This window comes from Bacillus rossius, chromosome 5, assembly GCF_032445375.1.
Source record: "Bacillus rossius redtenbacheri isolate Brsri chromosome 5, Brsri_v3, whole genome shotgun sequence".
Taxonomy (NCBI): domain Eukaryota; kingdom Metazoa; phylum Arthropoda; class Insecta; order Phasmatodea; family Bacillidae; genus Bacillus; species Bacillus rossius.
Genome location: NC_086333.1, coordinates 13,443,999 through 13,462,692, shown reverse-complemented (window position 1 = coordinate 13,462,692; position 18,694 = coordinate 13,443,999). Strand labels below are relative to the sequence as shown.

General features: G+C 37.5%; 1 protein-coding gene across 1 annotated transcript in view; it reads left to right on the top strand.

Moving 5' to 3' along the window:
* Positions 1-1,707: 1,707 nt before the first annotated feature.
* LOC134532214 (methionine adenosyltransferase 2 subunit beta-like) overlaps positions 1,708-18,694 on the top strand; it is a 46,870-nt gene continuing 29,883 nt past the window's right edge. Inside the window, exons 1-3 of the mRNA XM_063368635.1 lie at positions 1,708-2,293; positions 13,472-13,659; positions 16,405-16,557. Coding sequence (XP_063224705.1) covers positions 2,184-2,293; positions 13,472-13,659; positions 16,405-16,557 — 451 coding nt within the window. The 5' untranslated portion in view covers positions 1,708-2,183. The remainder of the gene's footprint in view (positions 2,294-13,471; positions 13,660-16,404; positions 16,558-18,694) is intronic.

The following is an 18,694-nucleotide window of genomic DNA, read 5'->3' as shown; positions in this document are numbered from 1 at the left end:
TGTTTTAACCGATGTTTTATAATATCAGGAAAACATGCCAAAATGATTTAAATTATAGTATGTAGCGAAAAACCATACCTACTACAGGTTCCTGACCACAATATCCACAAGATAGCTGTGAAAGTTGAGCGGTGACCGTAATATTATATAGCGGAGAAATAAAGATAAAGGTGTACTGCACTGCCCTTAAGTGGTTTCAAGATTCTGTATTGGTTGTTTTATGCCTAAAAATTACTCCAAAACCACGCCTTTGAGCCATTTTCACTCTACTAAAAACACGGTTTAAAAACTTAATCCGCATTCAAAAGTACCTTTCGGCATTCAGCGAACACTTAAATGCTTTTCGTAAACATACCCCACTCGGATATCTTACGTAGTTTTCAAATCACGTTTTTCCTGAAGCTCTGTGCACCGTATGCAGGAGATTATCCAGGGGGGGGGGGTTAGGGGTTCAATTCCCCCCCCCCCCCCTTAGCGTCAAATCTTTAATTAAATTTCTTATTCATCACTCAAACAAATTTCATATTAAAAATTAATAAAAATTTTTACCATTACAATATTTAAATTTAAGTACCGAAAAATGCTGAAATAGCACTATTTTACACCTTAAAATCCAAATTTTCCCGGGGGAGGACCCCCGGACCCACCACTTTAATACAAGGGGGGGGGGGGGGGGGGCATTCTTCTTAACACCCCAAATACACAAATCCTGGCTACGCCACTGACTGTATGTGTGCCCGGGCAGCCTGCAGCTTATTTAAAATAAAATTACCCTTGTCTTTTAGGTTTTTAGTTATCATTTCGTGAATATATTGTAAATAGTACAGATCATGAGAGATCTATCTATCCAAAAACCACTGCGATACGAAATTTAGTTTTCAACAAAACTTTTTTTTTAATTTTCGATACTTATAAAACTTACATTTTTAAGTATAAATAAATGTTGTAAACGCTAAACCATTTTGGTTGGTATACTTATTTTTTTTTACAGTATTTGAATAAGTCTATATTCAATTAAAAAATAACTATTTTTTACACAATTTATTTTTAATTGGAAAAAAAATTAGGGAAAAAGCATGAAGTGTATGTGCAGGTTTCAAATGTAAAATTAATTTTCTCGATAGAGCTAGCGAGACCGTATCGCTACCAATTAATAGCTTGTATGTACAACAAGCTATGAAATTGTCCATAAAGTCTCGCTGCTTTTTTCCTTATATTTTTCAAAATTTAAAAGAAAATTCTTGTGTAAACAACGGTACCTATTTATTTTTTCCAAATGATTTTACACATCTTAAAGTACTGGAAAAAAATTGATGCTGAAATCAACCAAATAGTTCAGTAAGTATTTACAACATTTTTGATACCTACTTAAAAATGTAGGTTTTTATTGTAAGTATAGATAGTTAAAAAATTGTATCTTAAAAACTAAATGTATCGTAACGTTTTTTTATATATATTCAATAAATATTCATGAAATGATAGCCAAAATATTATAAAAAACTAGGGTAATTTTAATGATGAACGATGTCGATGTTTTGGACTTTTTCGTCGATGCACCGGCGATGTATCGCTCTTCAAAACATCGATGCTAACATCGATGTTTCATGAACGATACATCGATGTTTTGAAAACATCGATGTATCGTTTGCATCCCTATTTGCAGCCAGTTGCAGGAACTAGCGGTGCTGCCGCTAGACTCTTGTATCGTCACACAAACCGTTCACAAACTCACAACACATGTTGTCAGAGGGTCAACTGGGCCTATCAGTGATCAATGTCCGTCGGACACAGGGTTTAAAGTTTGGACATAGAAATTGTAGACGGGCCTTAATTTGCAGTTTGCACACATTGAAACAAAATCCACTTCAAGCTCTCGTCCATTTGTAACTTGAGTCTGACACCCACTGAAACAAAATACCAAAACTAAAAACAGACAATAATTTCTTAGAACTAATGTAAGTTAAAATAGTTTTCAACTTTATCTTTGTGGAAACCAAATGGCGAACATATGAAAGTTATTTTAATAATCGCTGTTTAAAATGTACGTGAACACAATTTACTACACATTTCCTTATACCAGTATCTCCAGAGTGACGACACAAATTGTTAGAGACAGATAGATGCGCAACATCACATTATAGTTACACAATGTGCTGCATAAACATTTTGTATGCTTGTTGATCATGAGCGACGTTGTTATTTTGATTACTGGGGCTTCTGGGTTGTTAGGAAGAGCTGCCCACAAGAAATTTGAAGCTGAAAATTGTTTAGTGTATGGAACAACATGCAGTAGGTAAATAACCAAGAATATAAGTAGCCTACATATTGATTGCAGATAGAGTAGCCTAGACCTAAATTCTGCCCGATATACTTTTGCTGTTTGAAAATAGTAAGACAGCGTGGTCAATTCACTATACGATACCGTGTGTTTTGATGAATTCTATTGGTTGGAAAGAAAGTAAGGGAATGCTGAATGACATCATGGCAGTTGGTCATTAATAACAAACCGAATGAAGGAATGTATTTAATATTAGTAACAGTGAAATACCTACTAAATATAGATTTTTAGTTAGTCTTGGAGCGATAGTAGCAGTTTTGGTACGAGTAGAAGTAAATAAGTATAATTGAATATCTTTATAAAGTGAATAAACAAGTACCTACACAATAAGCATTCAATAGGGAGCAAGAAATGTGTTGGAAATGTGTAGTAGTTACAAGAGAAATGGGATGTAATTTTGATTTTTATTGAATTTATATAACGGTATAGTGTAAGGAAAGAATGTGTGCGCTCTTTGAATAGTTATTGCTATGGGGAAGCTTATGTAAAAAGATTTTTATGGTCATACACCATTTTTGAAAAAAACCAGCAATGATGTATGTCAGTGAAAATGGGGTTGTGATAGTATTAGTATTCTAGAAAGTAACGGTTAATATTTCCCAATTTTAATGACCTTAATTGTAGAATAGTAATTTTTGTTGGCATATATTTAATATGTACCTACAAGATAAATATTGACAGTAAACAATTATTGCCATTAAACCAAGAAAAGTGACATTTTATGGTTTTTGAATGTTGTGATTTGTGGTAGTGTTTTATATGCATTTTGTTTGCTGTTTTAGGTGAGAAGTGTGTTGGGTAAAATTCTTATGTTGTGGCTTTTCTGTGAATAAAACAATTTAATTCCAAAAATGGTGTTTTGCTGTGTTACAGTTGTTTCGGGACTAGTGCATTTTATAATTCAGTAATTATCAGACATCGTACTAAAAAGAACGGAAAGGAAAAATATTGGAAAACATGGTTTTAACACACTATACATATGTCTACATTTTCCCTGAAGGGATGGTTTCTTAATTCCTAATAGTTTGTGAAAAATAATAGTTTATATCATACATTACTATACCAGCATCGGATGTCGCGGCTTCATGGAACGAAAAGTAAATAAAAACAGAAAATATGTTTTTCAAGTACTATAGATGCCCCTAAATTTACCCTGAAAACATGGTTTCTTAATTCCTACTAGTTAATGAAAAATAACAGTTAAAGACTTACATTACAATAACTGTTTCCTCACACTGCTGCCACCAGTCATTGTTCACCTGCAGCCAGTTATTGTTTACCCATTATCGTGTATCTCTTTGTTTATCATGTTTACCCATGATTGTTTGTCTCTTTGTTTAGCTTAACTACAGCAAACTATGGAAAATTAAAAATACACTAATTCTTCTGTTTAATATATTAAAGTTTACCCCTAGATGCTGAAGGCTTGATCCTAATGGCATGATCCTGTTGGCTTGATTCTGTGGTACATGGTGCTTGTTCTTTAGTTCAGTACATCGAAAGATCCTGATGGCAAGATCCTGTTGGCCTTATCCTGTGGTACATGATGCTTGCCGTTTTAATTCAGTATGTTGAAAGATCCTGTACATAAAAGAAACATTTTCATATATAAATGTACTATTATGATTGTAATTTGAATAAACAGGATTTTTTTTTTCAACCTACAATCATAATTATTTATTATTTCACAATTTCTTTATGTGCAATATCTACTGATGTACTGAACTAAAACAGCAAGCATCACGTACAATAGGATCAAGCCAACAGGATCATGCCGTCAGGATCCAGGGATAAACTTATTCTTCACAAAAAATGGACGTTAACAATTCAATTCAAATTTTTGGTTCTCATTAGACTTGTTCTTTACAATGTGACTCGAAATAGTACATACTTTAAATGAAATGTAACAAAACAAACATTTTGTAATACAGTTACTTATTCTAATAAAACAACAAACATGAAATATAAACATTAATAATTTTTTACAATTGCAATGCAGTTGTTATATAAACTAATTTCATTATACAACACCTACATTGACTAAAGTTCTCAAAAAAAAACAAAAAAAAAGTAACAACAACACGGGTAAACAATGAATGTCAGCGATTGCGTGAATACGTAGGTATTGTAAGGTAAGCTGTAACTGTTATTTTTTCACAAACCAGTAGGAATTAAGAAACATTCCTTTCAGGGTTAATTCAGGAATGTCTCTTAGTATATGTAAAACGTATATTCCTATTTATGGCGGGTAAACAATGAATGGTGGCAGCAGTGTAAAAACACAGTTATTGTTATGTAAAATTTTTAATTTTTTCACAAACTAGTAGGAATTACGCAACCATCCCTTCGGAGTAAATTTAGGGATGTGTGTAGTGAGTGAAAACCATGTTTGCCTAATTTTTTTTCTTTTCGTTCAAAAAGCTGTGACGTTCGATAATTATCTATAATTCCATAAGAATACTACCTAATGACGTCACTTACATTATTACCACCACTACATGTTTATGGGATAAGTTCAAAAATATGGGTGTTTTGGGTGGGTCACTATAAATACGCTATTTCTTACGTTTTGCATTTTTTGAATATTAGTTTTGTTAGTATTGTAAACTACATTATATCCACCCCGCTGTAGTCTTTTTTGCGATACCGAAATTTCATTATTAAAGACACTATTTCTGTACATGATATCATGAATTATAACAACGTGCCCAATTTATTAGTGAACTTCATGTTTCTAAAAAATATAAGTTCTATTAGATGTGAATTATAAAGAATTAAAGCCTGTATCGTAAAATACACTAAAATGGGTGGGACTGTAGTCTACTTCATGATACCGATAAAATATTTTCTGTAAAAGTCTTACTTTCACTGCATTAATCACTTGCATCACAAAATACACTAGACCAGGTGGGACTGTAGTCTACTTCACAATACTGCAATCTTTTTTTCTATTATTTATTACTTTCAATAAATTATTTACCGGTATCACAAATTACAATAGACTGGGGTGCACTGTAGTCTACTTCATGATACCACGATTCTTTTTTCGTATAAAGGGTGGAACTGCATTCTAATTTTTTATAACTGGGAACTTTTTTAAAATGATTACTTTCAACAATTTAAGTACCAGTATTGCATAATAAACTATACCGCGTGGGACTGTATCTTACTTCACGATACCCGTGAAATATTAACTCTAAACATCTTATATCTAATTAATGAAATACTGGTATCGCAAATTGCACTCCAGTCTAATTCATGATACTGTGAAGTTTTTCTAATGATATTATTACTTTCCATAATTTATTTACCGGTATCGCAAATTATACTACACTGGGTGAGACTATAGTCAGCTTCACAATATTGAAAAAAATTGTATTGGAAAATGTCTCTCTTTCACCACATATAATATTGTTATCCCTAAAGAATCTAGTTCTACTTTATGATTACCTAAACCAATATTTCACCTAAATTAAGTAGGCCTATGCAACTTTCACCAAACATAACATGACCTATACATTAAACAACTACAGTAGAACCTCGTTAATTTGTGATGGTCGGACCGAGATAATCACGGATTATCAAATTTCACGGACTAGCGATTATAAGCCCGGAAGGTCTTGTCAAGCTTCTCAGACACCGGCGTGCAGCTGGGTTAAGGCCAAGGTCATGTGACGTAACGTCTCCCTAGGCTTACTGCGCCTTGGCGCAGTTATAAAACAAATGCAGCAGATGGATAAAAAATATGTATTTACAAAGGTTTGTGATTATAACATCCAAAATTAATGAGTGCATTCATATGCAATTGTCCCTAGAAAACAGGCGCATGCTCTATATTTGTATGTACATACAAATTTGTTGTTACACTGCTGTCGCGCTTGCTGATGTGTGGCAATGTTGTACGCCACAGCTGTACGCCACAACCTGGCGACATTCTTATCTACATGACTCATCAGCAAGCATCCACAGCCACCCACAGCTGTCTTGTGGTTCCTTATCTCTGCATCCTATCTATCCTTGTGCGCGATCTCTCTCCAATACATAGTAGGTAAACGCACTTGCACACAGACGTTTCTGTTTCAGTCCGCAGCTCATTTCGCTCGACTTGTTGTCTTGCACTAAACGCAAAAGTATGGCATCTTGAAAAACAAGGTTGGATGTTACATATTTACAAGTCATTGCGCAAGTACAGTAAGTCCTCGGTTTACGTCGGGGTTACGTTCCTGAAAACCGTGACGTAAATAGAAACGACGCAAAATGAGCCATGTTTCATGCCACCGGCCGGCCACGGCCCAAGGTCGGCCGGAAGCGCTGGCATACAGACGTGACAACGGGCAATTTTATCAGCAAATGACAACTGACAACGTGGGAAACAAGTCCAACTAGTACTTCTCAGCTTAATAGAATGATTATTTAACCAGCTGCTTTATTACCTTTATTGATTGAAATATAAAAACAGATATATAGTACATACTGTACGTAAGAGCAGGAAGCGTCCCTCATGATGTATGATAAGATAAGGCGGTGAACGTGTAGCTTACGCTACATAGCATAAATTAACTACCGAAGGAGACAAAGAATTATAAACGAATTATATACAGTGTTTTGGTTAAAATAAAGATTTACGGTCATTGTAAACGACGTTATTGTGAATCGGCGACAACTTTAATTGAAACATGAGTACTCAAACATTAGCGACGTTAATCCGAAACGACGTAAATTGGTACAACGTAAATAGAGGACTTACTGTATACCTATGTACTGTCATTAAATGCAATAAAATGTTATTAAATGTTACTTGTGCTTGCACCAGGTTTCACTGTTGAATTTTCACTGAAAGCAGGTTCACACACTGTCAGCTTACCAGAACATGACGGCACGTTCATTGCTGCAAACATGTCTGTGATACGCCTCTGCTTCAAGTGTTTTGGTTTCTCTTTAATAAAATGACTTTGCAACACATACAAATTCGTTATTTTTTGTGGTGTGATAAAGCTTCGTCTTTCAAGGCTGGAAATAAGACGTCCCGTGAGTGTCATACAGTCGTCGATGGAAATAATTTCATCTGCCGGATCATCAACTGCTTCTTCATTTTCATAACTTTCACAAGGAACGTCTTTGTTCATCACCATGTCAAAGATTTCTCTATCAGATGGATGGTTAACGACAGGTGCATCCTTATCAACCTCAAGCCATTCTTCAATATCTTTGGCCGTAAATTCGTAAACTGCTGGGTTTACAACACTTTTGGCATACTTAACAAATTGTTACACCATTTTTTTTTTCTTGCAAGATTTTAAATCCTCTAAATTCGGTCTGTTCACTACAATCATTCTCATGAAATACAATTGATGGCCAAATTTTGTGCCAAGCATTGTTTAAAGTTGAGAGTGGTATGCTGTCCTATGCTAGTGCCAATGCCCAAATAACATCTTTCAGGTTGTATGACTTCATGATTTCAAGAACAGATTTCCCAGAATTTACACTGTTTAAGAAATTTCGCAGAAACTCTGTACGGTATTTGTATTTCAGTGATCTCAGAATGCCTTGATCTTGAGGTTGGATAAGAGACGTGCAGTTCGGCGGAAGGTACAACACTGCATAGCTGCCAACCATTACGGATTTTCCGTAATTATTACGGATTTAACACCGAATTACGGAATTACGGAACATCGCTGGTGTATTACGGAAACGAGGCGTTGTGCTGCACGGAGACGGAAAAAATTCAGTTTCTGCTGTGCGGTTTCGTGAACGCAGTTCGAATACATCGCGTGGTTGCGCAAATAACGGAACTAGTATGTGTGCGCATGTACTATTGAAATTAGTAGATTAATTCTCGTGTTTTCAAATAGTAATGGGATGGTATTACGTCCGTTGTACGACAAAACTAGTACATATTCTCGGACTTTTCGTTTTTCGGCTACTTACATCACGATAATTTTTGCACGGTACTTTGGCTAACCTGTGTTTTAATTTTTTTTGAAAGCCATTTTTTTCATCATAGTGTTTTTGTCTTTCTACAGACGTGAAATTTTTTTTAATGTTTTTCGATAGTGTTTTGTTCTTCAGTGCCGGTTGTAGAAATGAAGCGTGTGACAGAACAAGTGTTTCTGGGGGGAAAAAAAGAACGCAATTCTTCAGAACTTTCGACTTAAACTATTCAAAAGAATGGCCATGCTTGTCGTCTTCAAATGTTTTGGAACACCACGCGTTTTGTAATGTATGCACGTGTGACTTTTCGATTGCACATGGTGGAAGGGATGACTGTAAACGGCATATTGAATCAAAGAAACATGCGGAACATTTTATAGCCATGACGATTAATATATCTATATCGTCGTTTTTTTCGCTACATCTGAAGAAACGAAAGTAACGAACGCAGAGTTATTGTTTACAAGTTCTTTTGTTTGTCTTCTGTTGTTTGTTTACAAGGAAGTTCTAATCCAACCAGGATAAAAGAAGCAAATAAAAAGACAGTTGTTCACAAGTTTAACTTTGAATACTTTGAATTGAAGGTTCAAACTTTCCAGTAAAATTATTGACATTTCTTACATATTCAGATGAATGTATTGTTCAAATAGTTTTTTTTATTCATTAATCTGCATTGTATTCATATATACCTATAGGCCTATATTTTTCATTTTTTTTTTTTGCATTTTATTTTCCTTGTTTTATCTTGTATGTGTCATAATTCCCCAGGAAACATTTATCGTGCATTATTTACGCGTACTTTTTTTTCTTCATATAATTGTCATTACTGATGGGTGTGATTTGAGGTTGGCAGCTATGACACTGACACATTATCTTTCTTTAACATCTGAGCACACGAATGGGCAGAGCAGTTGTCCAAGAGGAGAAGAATTTTACAGTTTTTTTCCAGCCCTATGCTCTTACAGTGCTGACGTGCCTGCCTTACAAAGCTGTCAAACCATTCTGTGGTTAAAGTTTTTGTAACCCAAGCTTTATTACTTGCTCGGTAATCAACTGGAAACACCTTCATTCCTTTAAATGCTCTCGGCTTATTACTTTTGCCAACAACAAACAACTTCAGTTTGTGTGTTCCTGCAGCATTTGAACATGCGAGTACAGTAACACGATCTTTAGATTCTTTAATTCCCGAACAGGCGTCTTCAGCAGTAGCCAGTGTATTCTTAGGCATACACCTCCAGTACAATGCTGTTTCATCAGTGTTGTACACCTGTTCAGGTGTCAGTTTTGATTCTGTAATTAATTTATTGAAGTCAATTACAAACTTATCAGCTGCTTCCTGGTCAGCCGAAAGTTTTTCCCCGCATACACTGAATTGTGAAATGCCATGCCTGTGTTTAAATCTTTGAAGCCAGCCTTGGGAAATGTTACAGTCAGTAGGCATATCAAGTTCACTATTAAAAATTTTGGCTTGTTCAATAAGCATTTGACCCGTAATACTGACGCCCTCACTCCTCCGTAGCCGAAACCACTGCATAAGAGCTGTTTCTAAATCTGTCACTTTGCCTGTTTTCATTGTTTTTCGAACATTCATGCTGTCCTTTGAATCTGCTTCCGAAAAAAATTTACAAAGGCTTTGTTTGTTTTTACAGATGTCATAAATTGTCTGTGTACCAATATCGTACATTTCACTCAGCTGTTTGGCAGTTTATCCTGCATCTAGTTTTTAGCACCTCAATTTTTTCTTGGATAGATAAAGTTTTATGCTGCCGTTTTGTGCTAGAGCCTGCACTATCATTAACAAGACGTTTTCTACTGCTCATTGTTGAAAAAAATACACTTCACTACTGAACACTATTTCTTTTTTAATACAGTGAACAACTGCGAAAACATATCCGGCTGTAGACAAAACACAAATTAGCCGATTATGCACACAATCGGCTCGGCAAACTGAACCCTCTCCCCTTCTTGTTATCACTCTGCCCGGGTGGTGGGTGGCCTTCCGAGGGAAAACCCTTTCTCCCACAAAGTCTGATTGGCTGCGGCCCTACCAGTCCTTCACACACCCACTACCTTCACCTCCCATCCCGGCCGCACTTCTACCGTCCCCTCCCTCCCCGGACGCTCTTCTTCCGTCTCCTCCCACCCCGGCCGTCCTTGATTTTTCCTTAATCTCTCATGCCATTCTTTCGATGCACTGTCCATTATTCTTTGTTCCATACTTCCAACTACCGGTACAAGTGCCGTCCTGCAGAGTTAGGCGGCCCACGGGATGGCTTGCAAAGTTTGCCGGCCCGCGTGACATTAATTTTAAGTGCTGACAATTTATACTTCTCTATACTTTTTTTCTGCACTTTTAAATCATCCCGATTATCCGATTCCCGAATTAGCGTGTCACGGATTAACGAGGTTCTACTATACTAATCACAAAACTTTCACAGCCATTCAACCCCACTTACCTTTCTTGTTTTCACTGAAAGGTTTCCATACTATCAATTTTTCTCCTACACTTGCATCAATCACGCCAAATTCAATTGCAGTTTCCCAATTTCATTTTCCTATCTCGGGAAATGCTAACCATCGTTCGTCCATGTACTAATACAATCTCAATCCACACATTCTTTCTCTAGCTACAAGTACACTTATTTGCACACATTTTCACTTCAATTTTTATAACATTCTTAATACCTATTGCGTAGACCTACTTATTTATTTACTCAATACAACTGTTATTTCCTTATCACGTCACTCCTCGTACATCATCCGTGCCAAATCACAAACAAATGAACACAGAAACATTAAAACACTTACCTTCGGTACTACCAACACCCTGACTTCCATTCTCTGTTCCAACACTATAATCCAACCTCTTTGGCCTACTAAAATAACGTCATAATTTTCCTCTCTGTTATTTTCAAACAATTGGAATCTGGTATCGTAAAATGCACTTGACCCGTCATTCCTTGTTTAACCCAGAAAACAGAGTTGATAATTTCCCACTGGTTTCAGTGATGATATCATTTGTAGGTTGCATTACAATGCCTGTGCGTTGAAGCGACCGTCACCATTTTTTATTGCTTTAATTGCAGTGCCAATCCTGTTATTCTCCATGTATAAGAACATTTATATTTTTTATTTAGATTTTGTGACACAGTCAAAGATAAATAAATTAAAAAAAAATCATTAGCCTGTACTGCACATCCAGACCCAAGCGTCCCTTCACAGGATGGTTTTTTATCAGTATGGAGGTGCAAAGCACCAACTTTTGACGTGCAGCAGCACGTAATATTAACGGTTTTCATTATTAATACAATACCTCTATTGACTAAAGTATTCCAAAACTTACATACACAGACCCACATGAGAAACCTAAGATTCACAAAAGTTCTTTCAAAAGCACCATTCGTGCACATTCAGTTTTTTTTCTTGGTTTTTCCTTTCTGTTCACCTAAAATCAACATCTCAAGGATTTTAATTTTATACTCCTTTTACTGGGTATCCGGTTTGAAGCTTTATGCTGATTGGTTAAAAAATTTGGTAATTTTGAAAGAAAGCCAGATTTCTGAAAATTAAAAAGAAAAGTACAAAATGTTAATAGTTTACCATTTAATAATTTTCTTACGTCACGGCTTTTCCGTGAATAAAGAACACCTTTTGTGAACACTAAAGATGTTCTTATATTTATCCTGAAAACAGCATTTCTAAATTCAGTTGTGTGTTATTGTGCCATGTGTATACAACAGTAAGTAATCTAAGTAATGTATTACTTTTGCCGTACAATGCAACAGACAATACATTACTCCCGATTAGCTATGTTAATTGGGAGCAGGGAAAACACGAATAAGCGAATTTGTATGTGAAAACATGGATAAGCGAATTTATAAAGTTTTACTGTCAATGGAAGTGATTTTGGCACCCAAACTCATGATATTACACATTACTATTAAGATTCAACGAGAGTATTTGTAGAGCCAAAATTGAGAAAATAAGACATTAATAACATGTAAAGAATAGTCTACTGTAAACAACTTTGTGCCGCGTGCTAGGTTTTTTAAAATTATTTGTCCAACGGCACGTACGTATGGCAACACGGTGGCGCGCAAGTTGTGGGAGCTTGTCTACCGTAGAGCTCACACACACACTGCCAGCCACACGCCGGGCGGCAGTCGTGTCACGTGCGGAGAGGTGAGCATATCTGCTGATTCGTGGAATGCATTGAAGTTAAGATGGGACTTTAAACGAGACAACCCGGTAAACGTAGCACAACCTGAATTAATAATAATCCTTTCATTACAAATGCAGAACATAATATTAACTTACATCAAAACAAGAAATAACACATTTAAAAATGTTTTGGAATAATTATGTATTAAATATTATATAACAGCATATATTAAAAATCCGTTTGGCTGTATTGTTGAAACAGTTTTCAACATGTTTCAACATCTAGACTTGACGCTGAATAACTGTGCTGCAGCAGTCTAGCCCTGCTGAATGCTTAAGATATCTGGTAGGGTATCTTGTAGCGCTGACTAGATGATCTCTACACAGGACAGGGGTTTCACCTGATACATCTAGACTGGATGCTTAATAACTATGCTACAACAGTCTAGTCTTGCTGGATTTTTAAGGATGCTGGTGGAGGCTCTTGTAGTGCAGACTCCATTGATCTCTACACATTGCAAGGGAGCAGTTTGCAACATTCTCGCTTTGCTGGACGCTGAAGGCTGCTGGTAGGGACTCGTGTAGAGCTGACTGGTTGATTTCCTCAGGCCAAGGGTGACCTTATGCATGTGTACTTGACACTGAACAACTAACAGTCTAACTCTGCTTGATGCTGAGGTTTGCTGGTTGGTTTTTCTGTTGCACAGTTGGTTAATTTACACAGGAGAAGGCATAACAAACTGAATCTGGAAATACACTAAACAATACTACTGCAACAGTCTAGCCTTGTGGATTTTTGTATATGCTTGTAGAGGCTTGTGTAGCATTGATTGTATATATACGCAGGGAAATGAAGCTCCTGCCACATCGGGATTTTACCTACAAATTCTTTGCAACAACAGTCTAGCTTTACTGGATGCTGAAGTACGCTTGTTGGGGCCTGTGTATATCACTGGTTGGATGATCTAACTGAGTTGCAACAGTCTTGCCTTACTGTATTGTGAAATAACCTGTAGCGCTGACTGGATGAACTCCACACAGGACAAGGGAGCACCTGCTGCATCTGGACTTGACGGCCGAGGAGGAGGTGAGGGCTCTGGTGACGCGGCTCAGGCCTGCAGCCGTGTTGCACTGCGCGGCTGTGCGCTTCCCGGACCAAGTGGATGCTGACCCTGCTGCGGCGACCAGGCTCAATGTGGAGGCCACCAGGAGCCTGTGTGTTGTGGCGGGTAAGCATAACAGCTGACTCTGCTAGAAGCCTGCACCGTACGGCCATGAGCTGTTGAGGCAGGCGAGGTTTTGGAAAGTAATCTGTGCAGGAACAGTGTTTTATAGATAAATGCCTAATTCATTAGATACAGGGTTGGTTTGGAAAGTAATAGGACTGAGTCGATTTAAAAAAATTTATTGAGCCAATCGTTACAATTCTTTAAAAACTTTCAATGTAGGCTCCTTCTGCGTCGATGCAGCGCTGCCACTGCGATCTCCAAGCATTGAAGGCGTCACGGAAGGCATTCTCCGGAATAGCCTTGAGAGCCGCGGTGCAAGCTGCTTGGATCCCCTCTGTCGTCTCTAAATGCTCGCCTTTCATCGGCCTTTTCAAGCGAGGAAACAAATAGAACTCCGGGGGGGCCACATCTGGGCTGTAGGCCGGCTGCGGAAGCGTTGGGATGCCGGCCTTGGTCAGGTAGCTGTTCACAAGAAAGGCGGTGTGAGCTGGGGCGTTGTCGTGGTGCAACTTCCAGTTGGCTGCGATGTCTTGTCGAACCCGATTGACACTTCATTTGAGTCTCTTGAGCACTTCCACGTAAAACTTAGCGTTGACGGTTTGTCCAGGAGGAACAAATTCATGGTGGACGATGCCTTTGATGTCAAAAAAGACAATGAGCATCGTTTTCACTTTGGATTTGCACATTCTTCCCTTTTTTGGGCGAGGAGACGCCGGCGTGTGTCACTCGGAAGATTGCCTCTTTGTCTCGGGATCATACTCAAAGATCCATGGCTCGTCACCTGTGATTACGTTATTTAAAAATTGGGGGTCACTTTCACACATGTTCAAATTTTCTTGGCACACTTCCACTCGCCGCAATTTCTGGTCGTCAGTGAGCACTTTTGGGACCATCTTCGCGCACACCTTGCGCATGTTCAAATGCTCCGTCACAATGTCATGAACCACAGATTTTGGTAAATTTAACATCCAGGCAATTAAACGAATACTCAGTCGACGGTCTGAGTTCAAAACTTTGCGCACACGAGTCACATTGTCGGGGTTTGTCGAAGTCGAAGGTCTTCCAGCACGGTCTTCATCGGCGACCTCTTCCCAGCCCTCCCAAAAGGCCTTGTGCCACCAAAACACACCACTTCTTGCTAAAACATCATCTGGGTAAACCTGCTTGATTATATCAAACGTCTCTGTCACAGATTTACCGAGTTTCACACAGAATTTAATCGCGTACCTCGGCTCTAACGAACGCTGCATTTTCGGCTTGCACCACTCACAGAAACACGTCGCGTGAAAAAGCCTTTCCTGACCCTCCAGCTGCTCGGAGACAACTAACCAGCCGCTCGTTCGTTAGCTAGGAACCCCCTCTACCGAATCCAGTCGGTGCGCGCACACTCCGAAGTACAGTCGTGGCAGAAGAAAATCAGTCCTATTACTTTCCGGACAAACCCTGTATGTTATGATTTGGTGACAAATATTTTTCATTTTTTAGGAATTCTTAATTACTGTTGGTTTATTTGCACCTTATATTTTTAATATAGGTAATAAAATTGGGGTAAGAGAAATATGAAAGTTGCTTTAACTTACATAATATTGATATTTAAATTTTTAGTGAGTACATAAAAACAAAGGGGACGCTAGACCGACATGCTTCCATCTGTTCGACCAGTGTGATAACAGCACTAGTTTTTGTGCAAATTTTAGGAGCTGTCTGGTTTGTTTCTAGTGTATATAATAACCCCTAAGTAAGATGTAAATGTTGAATTGCAAAAAGTTTACATTGGCAACAAAAAATTATGAAAGAGGCTAATAAAGTAACTGTGATAGATTTTCAACTGTTTGATTGTAAAAACCTACTGAAAAAATTGGTTGTCTGTAAAGTTGGTTTACGGACGATAGTTTAACGTGACGTCATAACAAAACATTGATGAAATTATTGATCCAGAATAAAAGGAAATATCATATTCGGCCTCAGACTGAGCCGTAATAGGTTTTTGCAACCAAACCATTTAGACATTCAAAATAATATATTCTTTGAGGAAGAATTTTTTTTAATTTTTCAATCTTTTGCATGATAAAATCTACCTCTGCATACTTTATGAATAAAATTGAATCATTTTTATTGAATTATCACTATTTTGTATGGATACAAAGGAGTGAAATGAAATGTGCAATTGAATTAATAAATTTACTTATCTGTTGTACAAATAGCCATGTGCAGTAAAGACCAATAGTGGATGACAAGTTACATTGTCATAAAAAATTTAGCTGCAAAATCCAGGTGTTGGAAATGGTTCATTTAACTTTTATGTAGTTTTCTAAGAAATTCTGCTAGTATATAAATAATAAATAGTATTTGTGTAATTTCTAGATATAAATTAAAAATGGGACAGTTGCATGTAATATAAACATGTGTTCACCTTTAAAAACAATCTTTGTTACTGCAGATTTACGTCAATTGCACCTGATGAAGTTCAGTGGGGCAACTGTGCTTAAATCTAGAGAAATGGGGCTTTACAGTGTTTTTGTGTACGTTTTGAGCGAATTTTATGCGTCTTCATAATAAAATGTTAAATAATTTTCCTGATTCCAGAAAATAGCCACTGTTTTTATAACTTTTGAGGTGAATTTGCAATATTTCAGTTAGCACGTGTGGTTTGCCATTGATAGTGATTGTTAAATGGAGAAAGTATTGCTTGCCACCACGCGAGGGTCGAGGATCGCCGTGCAGGCTGTGTGGCCGGCTGTGCAGATGCGGTGGGGGCGCCGGTGCTGTACATCAGCACGGACTACGTGTTCGACGGGAAGCAGCCTCCCTACTCGGTGACGGACCTGCCCGGCCCTGTGAACCTGTACGGCCGAACCAAGCTGCTCGGGGAGCAGGCTGCACTCGCCGTGAACCCAGGTAACTGCTGCACTTTCACTACTCAGGTATTGTCCGGTGCTGTCTCCTGATGAGGTTAGTGTGAGTACTTGTGCAATTGTTTCATTTTAAATTCTTGATGTGTAAACATCTTAGCTCTTGGTATACAGCATTTAGGAGGAGTAATTTATGTAATAGTTTAAATGAGTAGGTGCGTGTGTTAGTATGCCGGCAATATTTATGTTACGCAGTGGACGATAATGTATTGATGTAATTCGGTTGCATCAGTGAAACCAGCATACATTTCCTCTGTGCAGATTCCATTTTTTGCTGTGTTATTACGGTTTTCTTAATAACTCTCTCTATTATTTAGTTTGTGTTGCCCAATGAGGTAACAAACAAGCTTGATGGCCTGGAGAAGCAGGTGTGCCAACAGCTTCGCGAGTTCCACCGGCGCCTGAACTTCCTTGAAACTGTTCCCACCCCGCTGGGATGTGAACAGTATGCTACGGACATTGAGACACTTCAAAAAGACCTTGCTTCTTTTTCTGTTATTTTCAAAACAGAACTTGACAAAACCCTCCATGAACTTGAAACAGTCAGGGAGAAGCTTGCCTCTCAATACAAGAAGTTAGACTATCTTGCACACTACAGCTGGAGAAACTGCCTGTTGTTCATGGTGATCCAGACAAACCAGGTTAGGACATAATGGAATAAACAGTGTGTGTAATACAAGACAGCTTGCAATTGGAGTTAAGTCAGTCTGACATTGTTAGGGTTCACAGAATTGGGAAATCAAAACATTCCATTGTTGAAGTTGTGCCAGATGGTTTATTGGTGAAATTTTTCAACTACCAAAATAAGCTGTTATTAATTAAAGGTTCTCCTTTAGTAATCATTGAGTCTTTAACAAACAAGAGGAAAAGGAAAAGTTTGATGCTGTGTATGTATGATCGTCAACGTAAAAATTTTTGTCTTCAGAAATAATAAAAAGGATTATATTTCTTCCCCGAAGGAATTGGACTAACTACCTTGATGTTTAGTTCAGAGTTGCAGAAAAACTTATTTGTTTATTTTAGAAGTATGCTTTTATTTTATTTGAGTGATAACAATTTTTTTTTTCGCACTTTGTATTTTTAGGAATATTATTTGCCTATGACTGTTTTTAGACATAAATTATAATCTGTTACCGATTCGCCTTTTCAGTTAGGAAAAGTTATTTTTGAGGTGTATTTAGGGTTAATAGTAATTGTATGCATGTGTGTGTGAGTGGCAAGGCTGTCAGTTCCAGAAACTGCGTGGCTGAAGTCATGGTGAATACTACGGATATAGTTTTTCAAACATTTTTGCTGTATAAAATTTTTAACATGAGTGATAATTTTCAGATGATGTCAGTACTGAGCCCAGTGTCCAAGTATTTCCAGGAACTGTGCAACCTGTCCTTGGCAACTGAAGAATGCGTACCCTCCTCCCCCTCGTCAAGCTCTGTGCTAATCCCTGAACCCCTCTCAACCAGTTGTTTACTCCGGGAAGACCTTCATCCCTACTCGCGATATTTACAGCTGGCGCACGTCAATGTGCAGTCCTTATCTACCCACCATTCTGAGTTTGAAGCTATTTTTCACTATCTAAGTTTCCATGTTTTTCTTATACCTGCATCCTGGTTAAAATTGACCCTACCTTCATCAATGTTTTCACTAACGGGATATACGTTAATTAGAAGTGATTGTGAAGGAAAAAGAGGTAGCGTAGAAAAAAAGATATTAGCATAGCCTTATATGTTCGAGAAGATCTTAAAGCCAATATTTTGTCCTCATCTCGTATATACTGCGGCCATGCTGAGTACTTGATGATTGAGCTGAGTTTCACTCAACAAAATATACTGCTAGTTGATGTATACAAATCACCCAAGGTCATTGACTTTCAGGAATTAGAATCTGAGTTGATTGCATATTCCTGTAAGTACAATTACACAATAGTCATGGTAAATTTTTACACTGACCAGAATTAAAATTATTATTGTGCTTCAAAACTGAATAATTTTATTTCTTCATGCAATTTGACAATTTTTACATCAAACGCCATGCACTTCACTGCCATGTGAAGTACATGGCTTGACCTAAACAATTACTCTGAATCCAAACAGTGTGTGCCTTAACCAACTTCCGGCCCTGGTCTA